Source organism: Bidens hawaiensis, unplaced genomic scaffold (assembly GCF_021521415.1).
Source record: "Bidens hawaiensis isolate Kalapana, Puna unplaced genomic scaffold, B.hawaiensis_p1.1 tig00046550_1, whole genome shotgun sequence".
Taxonomy (NCBI): Eukaryota; Viridiplantae; Streptophyta; class Magnoliopsida; order Asterales; family Asteraceae; genus Bidens; species Bidens hawaiensis.
The window spans coordinates 125,612-135,996 of record NW_027498303.1 but is presented as its reverse complement, the minus strand read 5'-3'; the positions used below and the strand labels follow the sequence as shown (position 1 = coordinate 135,996).

The 10,385-nt window shown below is 34.6% G+C and overlaps 1 protein-coding gene across 1 annotated transcript; it reads right to left on the bottom strand.

The window, feature by feature from the left end:
* Window positions 1–4,899: 4,899 nt before the first annotated feature.
* Window positions 4,900–7,937, bottom strand: LOC143596465 (uncharacterized). The gene is made up of 2 exons (XM_077075234.1): window positions 6,056–7,937; window positions 4,900–5,966 (listed from the first exon to the last, which is right to left on the bottom strand). The coding sequence occupies exons 1-2, from the start codon at window positions 6,239–6,241 to the stop codon at window positions 5,595–5,597; spliced, it is 558 nt and encodes a 185-aa protein (XP_076931349.1). The 5' UTR covers window positions 6,242–7,937; the 3' UTR covers window positions 4,900–5,594.
* Between the last annotated feature and the right edge of the window lie 2,448 nt (window positions 7,938–10,385).

Here is a 10,385-nt window from a genome sequence, read left to right as displayed (position 1 = left end):
ACCCGTCGAAAACCGTTGTCATTTGAGAAGGGTGAAAAGGTATATTTGAAAGTATCACCCTGGAAAGGAGTGGTCAGATTTGGAAAGGCGGGGAAGTTGGCCCCTAGATATATTGGACCATTCATTATTACTGCAAAGATCGGTCCGGTAGCTTACCGACTAGAACTGCCCGAGGAACTAAGTGCAGTTCATAACGTGTTTCATGTATCAAATTTGAAAAGATGTCTGGCGGATGAGACATCGGTGTTACCCTTAGAGGGTGTTCAAATAAGTGATAGGCTCAACTTCGTAGAGGAGCCCATCGAAATAGTAGACGGTAAGATCAAGCAACTTAGACACAATAAGATCTCGTTGGTCAAAGTTAGATGGAATTCGCAACGAGGCCCAGAATTTACTTGGGAACGAAAGGATGAATTTCGGAAGAAATACCCCCACCTATTTCCTCAAAAGGAAGTAGTGGACGCGTAAAATTTCGAGGACGAAATTTTTATAACGGGGGGAGAATGTAACGATTCCGACAAATCCAGGTATACCCTAGCCGGAATATACTATTTACGTGTTATTTAATACTGATTATATGAGTTATAGTACGTTTATACGAATATATATGGTTCACAGTATGAATCATACTCAATTATATAGTGAATCGTATTGGAATTACAATTAATCAATGAACGATTATTGAAACCCGAACGAATCGGGAATTACATTATAGACGAAGTATATAATGTTTAGTGATATTTACGAGGTATTAATGCTTCGGGATAAGTAAATTATAGCACAGAAAAAGGATTTCGATTTAATGGTACGTCGGTACGCTAAACGAAACCTTTAACACCAAACCAAGCAAGAGACGATCAATCAAGCCGAAAAAGATGCGTAATTATTAATAATATGATGTTTTAATGTCATGGGTTAAGTTTTTAAATCAGTTTTATATAAATTTTATTTTAACCCGAAAAACAACCATTTTAGGCTCGTTTCAAGCCGAATTACGAGTTTAAACGAGAAACGAACTGAACCAGATTATCCACAACATTATCCGGATTGTGTAATCCAAATGTGTGGACAATATTTGAGATGTGGGCCCCCCCCACACCACCCCATAGGGCCGGCCATTATACACCCACTCACACATTCATTTCTTTTTTTTTTCTAACATAACACAATCAAAACTCTCTCAACTCTCCAAACCCTTCAAAGTTCATTCAAAGAACCCAAGTTCTAACCAAGATTTGAAGGTATAACATATGTTTTTAAGCTTGAATTTTGTTTTCTAACTTCATGATCTTGAGAAAAGGAGGTTTCAAATGTAAAAATGGGTGAAAACCCGAGTTGAAACCGATTCTCGCATGATCAAGTGATGTATACAAGTTATACAAAGAATCTTGATCCAAGTGATGAGTTAAAAGAGTTTATAACGAATTTTTACGGTTGAAATCTTGTCAAATGAATTTTCCATGTGAAAGACGGGTGAAAATCCGAGATGAAACCGACTCTTGCATGACCAAGAGATGTATACAAGTTATACAAGGGATCTTGGTCCAAGAAATGAGTAAAAAGAGTCGGGAATGGATTTCTACGGTTAAAACCTTTGTTTTTACTTAAAAACCGACACTTTGAAAGAAATGGTTTGATTATTGGTGTAACTTGCTTGGTATAGTGATATTGTGCTTGTAAGTGTTGTATCTAGCGGCTAGCAAAGGCTAGAAACCGAGATCCTTGCGATCAAAAGCTAGAAAACACAAATAGTTCGGTTTTCGTGTGTTATGAAAAAATGGACAGATTTACGTGTGCTTAGAGTCGGGTCACGAAATTTCACAGAGATGATCTACACATGAAAATATGAGATCTGTGAATTTTTGGTAATTTTTGGATAAAAGATGAATATTTGGTGAATTTAATGCTCGGTTTTGGCCAAAAATAGTGAAAAATAGCAAAACATGATGAAAAATTCCGGAAAATTTAAGATAAGCTTTTTATAACATATAAAAGTCACCCACAAAATTTGAGCTCAGTTGGAAAAGTCTAAGTAGGCTTTTCGGTGAAACGAGTTCTAGGGCTTTCTAGCTCGGTTTTGGGTGAAAATGGCTTGAAAAATAAGTTTTAAATTCTGGAAAAATTCCAGGAAGTTATGAGGATGATAGAGATCATCCCAGAAAAATTTGGGATTTTTCTGAAGTGTTTTGGTATTTTTGATATATTTAGTATTTTAATAAGATTTAAAAATAGATAAATAAATGTAAATATAGGAAAATAAATCTGGGAAAATTCCAGAAAGTTATGAGGATGATAGAGATCATCCCAGAAAAATTTGGGATTTTTCTAAAGTGTTTTGGTATTTTTGATATATTTAGTATTTTAATAAGATTTAAAAATAGATAAATAAATGTAAATATAGGAAAATAAATCTGGGAAAATTCCAGAAAGTTATGAGGATGATAGAGATCATTCCAGAAAAATTTGGGATTTTTCTAAAGTGTTTTGGTATTTTTGATATATTTAGTATTTTAATAAGATTTAAAAATAGATAAATAAATGTAAATATAGGAAAATAAATCTGGGAAAATTCCAGAAAGTTATGAGGATGATAGAGATCATCCCAGAAAAATTTGGGATTTTTCTGAAGTGTTTTGGTATTTTTGATATATTTAGTGTTTTAATAAGATTTAAAAATAGATAAATAAATGTAAATATAGGAAAATAAATCTGGGAAAATTCCAGAAAGTTATGAGGATGATAGAGATCATCCCAGAAAAACTTGGGATTTTTCTAAAGTGTTTTGGTATTTTTGATATATTTAGTATTTTAATAAGATTTAAAAATAGATAAATAAATATAAATATAAGAAAATAAATCTGGAAAATTTTTACAAAATTCCTTTCTGTCAAATTAAGTTTTGTGCAAAATTTCAAGACCCGAGACTAATCGGGTAATTATTTGTGCTAAAAAGAACATAAAAAAACAAGTTTTTAAAGCTTAAAACGTGTAAACCGGCAAAGTTCGCATAAGCGAGCTGACTGGTACATGAAAACTCTAAAAATAGACTATTTCATAAATCTAAGTAAATTAAGTAAAAATAAATCATCCGAAAATAATCCGGATGATTTGGGTAATTTTACCCGATTTTACCGTTTCCGGCACCGAAATACCGGAAACGGGCCCCACGGCCAAACGGGGTGTCAAACCGAGCTATAATTTCATCACCTTAACTAAATTGACTGTCAAACTCTAAGCAATGTCAATCTGAGTCCTTAGAAGTGTCACGTGGTTAACATTGTCCCCGAATCGAGTACAGTACTGGGTTAACAATGTTCTCAGATGTACCGATTGACATGTATTTAAGTTATGGGAATTATATAGTAACGACTAGATATTATATTACAGATCCAGGCACGTAGCTGTTCCTTATATTACTCACCGACTCACAACAAGGTGAGTTTTCACGAGCCCCTTTTAATGAATTGTTTTAATTATATTTTCCCGGGGCGGAAAACATGTCTTATTTAAAGTATTTAAGTACATACCGATCGTATGGAAATACTTGTACATTTATATATATATGGACTGATGCATAGAATATATAAAATGTTTATAATGTGTTATTGTTCTGGGGTAACATAGTTCCCAGGGGTTATATTGTTCTGGGGTAACATAGTTCCCAGGGGTTATTATTGTTCTGGGGTAACATAGTTCCCAGGGGTTATTGTTGTTCTGGGGTAACATAGTTCCCAGGGGTTATTTTGTTCTGGGGTAACATAGTTCCCAGGGGTTATTGTTGTTCTGGGGTAACATAGTTCCCAGGGGTTATTATTATTCTGGGGTAACATAGTTCCCAGGGGTTGTTATTGTTCTGGGGTAACATAGTTCCCAGGGGTTATTATTGTTCTGGGGTAACATAGTTCCCAGAAAGTTATTGGAAATGTTCTGGGGTAACATAGTTCCCAGCATGATTATATGGTTAATAAATGATTATTAAAATGATTTGTCAGTGTTTATTTAAATTAGTGAAACTCACCAACTATTCGTAGTTGACCCGTTTTCTTTACATGTTTTCTAGGTATGCCCAAGTTGGAATGATTGATATGTGCTTAACTATCTGTGCTACCTGTTGGAAGCTTGCTGCTCTATGTTTTGTAATGAATTTATTAATGTTTTATTGGTAATATATGTGTGTAACACCTAGACAGTAACGCAACTCGCAACAATGTAATATGTTATAAATTAATGTAGTGGTATTTTCTTTATAAGCAATGCTGTTGATATCAGATGTGTCTGTTGCATCCCGTGTACGTTTCCGCTGCGGTTACGGGGTGTTACAGTCAGGTACCTGCCGAATATGTCAATCTGTGTAAACGGAAAAAAAATATCATTATAACAAACGTATATGACAACAATATATATTTATAATGTAATACATGTTCAACTTGTTAACATACTACGCATGTGTATCACCGACTGCCTACTTGTATTCATCGCTAATAATATTTTTAAACTGTGCCTTGACTTACCACTTTATACGGCGTGCTTTTGTTCGCGTAATCTTTGCTGGTTCTAACTCCATACACGGTCTTCACCATGTTGTCGAAAACATAAACACCAGTTTCCCTCATGTCGAAAGCGATTACGTAAAAGTGATTTTTTTAAAAAATTGGAAACAACACCGCATCATACTCTCTTAAACCCATCTTGCTTTCATCCTTATTTAGCACAGACAACAAGTTTGTTTTAAACGCTTTTACTCTTTCTTCATGTGTTGATTTCCTTTTTGTAAGCATCCATCCAATCTTGCACATTTAATTAATGCCACTTCAACATTAGTTTATATAAGCGTTATTCAAATTATTCTAAGGCTACATATACTGTAAACTTACAATCGTTGATGCACGATAAAATAAACGGTTTATTGACCCCGGTTTCTAAATTGTTCTTGATAGTTTAAAACCGTGACCCAACAGTCAACCACGCTTCGCTGAACCAGATTACCCGGCAACAGAGACTCCAACAAATAAGCTCTCGTGAAAACACCATAGTCAGCGTCAAACATATCCTTTCTGTGTAATATTAAATTGATAACAAATACTAACATTATATATATTAAATTGAAAACCCCATATGTTTATATAGTACATACATGTATTATTCACGCATGTATAATTAACAGCACGTACACGCACTTTAATGCGTATATGCAGTAATATAGTAAGTTTACATATGCACTAGCTTAATAACGTGTATGCGTGAAACATCAATACTTACATAATGTTTCATGAACCGTACACATACACGCTGCTGCCATATTAACGTGTTACATATATGCATTAATATGTGTGCATATTGCTACATACACGCACTACTATGTTTTCATATGTAATTACAAACATAATACGTGTATAAAAAATTAATAAAACATTTTTACTTGAATGTTTTATCAGCAATCTCGTCTTCTTCCTTCTCCGAAAGTTCTGTAGATTTCAACCTTGTGCTCTTTCTTTCCTTATTCTTTTTAAACTCTACCAGTCCTCTTAGGTACCGACAAACCATCATTTCTTCATCACTCATCACCTGTTCTATGTCAACCGGTTGGTACGACCCTATACCCGTGTTTTCATTAGCATTCGTGTCGTTATCCATGCCACCTGATTCTTGGGAGCTGAAACCGAGACTGAAACTCGGTTTTTCATAATCGACTTCTTTTGTTTTATCTGTGATATTCTTATCACGTCATCCAGCTTCAAACCACCCTCATCCTCTTCAGCCTCGACTTCAATCTTCTCACCATCAACGTTCGCATTATCGTCCTCGACGTTTACAACATCTTTGTAGAAACTTTTATACCTGTCAACAAAAGTCTTTATCTCGCTAATTGTTGGAAAAGCCGAACGTGCTTCACGCAGAGCTCCTTCGATTATTTTTTTGTTTTTGATGGCAGATTCGAATAGCATGTCAAGCTTGGTCACATGTCCCTGTTAATAAAAACAGCACATCATAAGTTATTAATGCTAACAGTCCCATTATACTACATATATACACGTGTGATGGTTGTAACTCGTACCGTCAGATCATTCGGGCTATACAGATTTGCAGACGTGTTAGTCTCTGTTTCGTCCTCGCTTTCATCTCCATCCACACCCAAATACATGTCCCTAATCTTACCTTGTCCAAAACCTCCATGTTTCTTTTCTAACATTTCCTTTTTTTTTTTCATATTTGCCATGCTCCAAAATTTTATCTGGCTCATGCTACGTTCCACATTAAACCCGGGAGATGCAACTCTATCCACATAGGTTAGCTGTCAATTTTTTTAAAAACGTTAGATACACGCACGTTTAATAATGCTAAAAAAATTTACAATCATTTATTTAATGAAATTCGTACCACGAGTATCGTCAGCGGGCCAGTGAATATTAATTTCAGATCGCATCTTCTCCAACCAGACTTGCATTTTTTCATTGAATCGATGATGAAAGAGCACCAATCAATATCACATATGTTTGTGTCGTCTCTTATGTGATGAATGAATTCAAGCTTGCACTTCCCCGTCTGTTGAATCTCACCTATCGCGCTAAGGAACATCACCAAAAAGTCAAGCTTGAACATCATTCCACCGTCATCACGATTATCTTCAATCTTTGCAGCAATCTCGGTTGGTGTGACATATGTTCTCGGATACCTCTTTTTCCAAGTTTTTTGTATTCCTACAAACTTCTGGGTACACTCAGTCGACGATAACTGTATACCGCTGTTTGGTATCCCGAGCAGTTGGTGGATTGTGTCGTTGTCTATTTTAAGCTTATTGGCACCCAAATCAATCTCCATATTAGCCGCATTGAACTTATCAACCACGAAATGCCCTAACCCAGCCGGTATACCATCTACTTTAAATTGTAGCATTTTCCCAAACCCTATGCTTTGAACGGCGGCCCGTTGTGTCCTTGACAGCTTTTCGATGCATGAAAATAGCTGTTTTGGTGACGAGCGAGTCCTTAACCCACCTCCTTCATACTTTTTTGCCACTATTCTCTTTCCCTTTGCAGTTTTCTTTCTACCTATTAAAACAAAAGTAACACGTATGTTTAATACACTAATAACGCATATATGTATACATATCTAAAACACATGTCATACATGATTATGGCCTACATCTAACATGTCGTAATATGCACATGCTTTCGTACACGTAATACAACGAGTCCGCTTAAACGTGAAATACAACAGTAGTACGCATGTGCATTTCTTAATGTAATGCGTATACGTATTGCAATAATGATGCGTACAACACATATGCACTGCATACACGCAATACGTTATATCTGCATCAACATTAATACACACATATACGCGTAAATGTCTAACACATCGGTAGTGCGTATTTTTTATACGCCTAAACGTATAAGACACATTAAATCATGTAATGCATATACGTATTGCACTAACGATACAAATAATGCGTAATCAATGCATATGCTTACTACATGAAGTCTACATTAATGTTTAATACACCATATCCGCGTAAATGCTCGACTCATCTGTAATGAGTATGTGCTATATGCGTAAACGTATAAGACGAATTAATACTGTATCTACCTTAATTGGTAGTGCATAGGTGTAATACAACATATAATGCTCGTGTACTCACCTTCATTGCTTTTGGATACGTCAACATCCAGTGTTCCACTTCTCAAAACACATGCACGTTTTGATGATCTTGATATAACTTTTGCTGTAAAATATATGAAATATCATATATGTATATAATACGTGTTAACAAGTATGTGTGCGTTTGAGAGTTTTTTACCTAGACTTGCATCCTCAACGTCCGACGATATTTCTTTATTCGATGTCCTGCTCCTTTTATGCCCTGATGACCGTGACTTGTTTGATTTTTCTATAGGTGTAAAAGAAATAAATAAACGTATAAAAAACAAAAAAAAATATACATTTGACCATTTCATGCTTTTAAAAATAACGAAAAAAATAAATAAACATTATATCTTACCTGTGTCTATATCAGCAGCCGGCCGTGTTTTACTTTTTTCTTTGTTATATACGACTCTTATCTTTTTGACCACATGTTCCGTCTGCTCGTCTTTGTCCGCTATAGGCACTTGTATTGGCCTTCCGGTTTCAGCAACTGTTTCGTGCCGTTTGCCTTTCTTTGTAAGTTTTAAAATTGTCATTTCTTGTTATTACCTATATAAATTATGTTCACGTGTTAGTAAACATGATAAAAGTTTCATATATTTGCATGTACATATACCTAAACAAACACCATACAATTCCTTACTCTATTCATGTTATAATGTAACACACTTATGCATTTATATACATTTTACGACCATGTAAGACAACATTAAAGTATTTTTACAAACTTATCTATAAAACGCTCAATCAGTCATGGTAATTATGTGCTGCGTATATGCAATCGAAAAAATAGTAAATTTTCATCAACGTTTTATTGATTTGTTAAAAAAAACATATACATATATAACAGAGTATAATGCGTATATGAAGCGGTATATGCAAAATAATGTTCGATCTACTAATGACTCGTGTAATACATATGTGCAATCACATTTATACGATCTATTATCAACATATTGTTATTCGATTTTGAGATATAAGTCACGAAAAACAGAGAATAATGCGTATGTGTAGTCGTGTACACAAAATAACGTTTAACTCACAACCAAAAAACGCACAATAATATCATATGTTTGTTCGATTATGTGTAATATGCTAATGAATCATGTAATACATATGTGCAATCACACGTATACGAGCTATTATCAGCATATTGTAACCCGATTTTGAGATATAAGTCACGAAAAACAGAGAATAATGCGTATGTGTAGTGGTGTACACAAAATAATGTTTAACTCACAACCAAAACGCACAATAATATCATATGTTCGTTCGATTATGTGTAATATGCTAATTAATCATGTAATACATATGTGCAATCACACGTATACGAGCTATTATCAACATATTGTAACCCGATTTTGAGATATAAATCACGAAAAACAGAGAATAATGCGTATGTGTAGTGGTGTACACAAAATAATGTTTAACTCACAACCAAAACGCACAATAATATCATTTGTTCGTTCGATTATGTGTAATATGCTAACAAATCATGTGATACATATGTGCAATCACATGTATACGAGCTATTATCAGCATATTGTAACCCGATTTTGCGATATAAATCACGAAAAACAGAGAATCGGCTATTGAATGATTACCTGATAGTGTTACTCGGCTTCGATTTTATGTTATTCGCGTTTAATCGGCCGGCTGGTTTGTGTTCGTCTGGTTTTGAATAAACCCTAGGCTGGATGAACGACGATTGAGAATTGAGATGTGCGTGAGATCTGGAGAGAGATGGGATAGATAGGAAGCGATGGTTTTGGGAGGGTTTTTGTTATATTTTGTAATTCCTTAATTGCCCTTTTCTAATAAAAACGGGACTTCTTGTCATATTTTTTTTTCAATTTTAATTAGGTGAAATTAATGAAAATAATAGAGTTCTCTAGTTCTCTCATTTAGAAGGGTTCTCTCTAGATCCCACCCCTATATATATATATATATATAATATTCTTGATTTTTTAGTTCAAATACTAGAAACTTGATCAACCTTTACTCATAAAACCCAAAACCAAACCTGAATAACCCGGGGGGGATTAGGGTCGGGTGTTTACTCGAAATAAATTACTTGAACCCGGGGAATCCTCCCTGGAAAACCCAAAACCCGAAAGTACAACCCGAATAACACACCTATTGATGATTGCAGTGCCTAATTCAGATTCTTTTTATTTTATTTTTTTGCATATTTCAAGCTTACTAGATTTTGGAAAGTACCAAAATTTCAGTTTAATGTTTTGTAAGAATTTGGTTACAGTTTTGATTATTGTTGTGACGCTAAATGTCGATCTTCAGTGAATGCAAAGCATTCGGGGTAATTTGTGTCGGGTTTTCAAAATTATTAGTTAATGAAATAACATGCAAATTTCAAGTGCAAAAGAAGGAGAACGATTCACTGACCAAGTGATGATGTGATACGTGCCAAACACATCAACATCATTCTTTCATTTGCAACCACATTTAACCTGCATGCTTACGTTATGCACCTTTAATTTAGTTTACATGTTTCCATGTTGCATATTTTCATTCCTAAAATTTAGAGTAGTGAAGTATTGTTGGTTTATTAACTCTCTTGCATTGTAAGCCTATGCAAGGCATTTTAACTTTGTTTAATGTTAAGAAGAAATTGATAAAACAATGTCTCGTTCCCTCTATTATTTCTTTGGAGTCTAACCCGCTCAAAGGGTCACTATCTTGGGAGATTAGTCATCTCGAATCGGCTTCTATACTGATGGTTG

Excerpts from the sequence above, each read along its gene's own strand:
- LOC143596465 (XM_077075234.1), bottom strand. The coding sequence starts at position 6,241 with ATGAGCCAGATAAAATTTTGGAGCATGGCAAATATGAAAAAAAAAAAG. Across the intron at positions 5,967-6,055 it reads ATAGCCCGAATGATCTGACG|GGACATGTGACCAAGCTTGA; the intron begins GTACGAGTTACA and ends TTTTATTAACAG.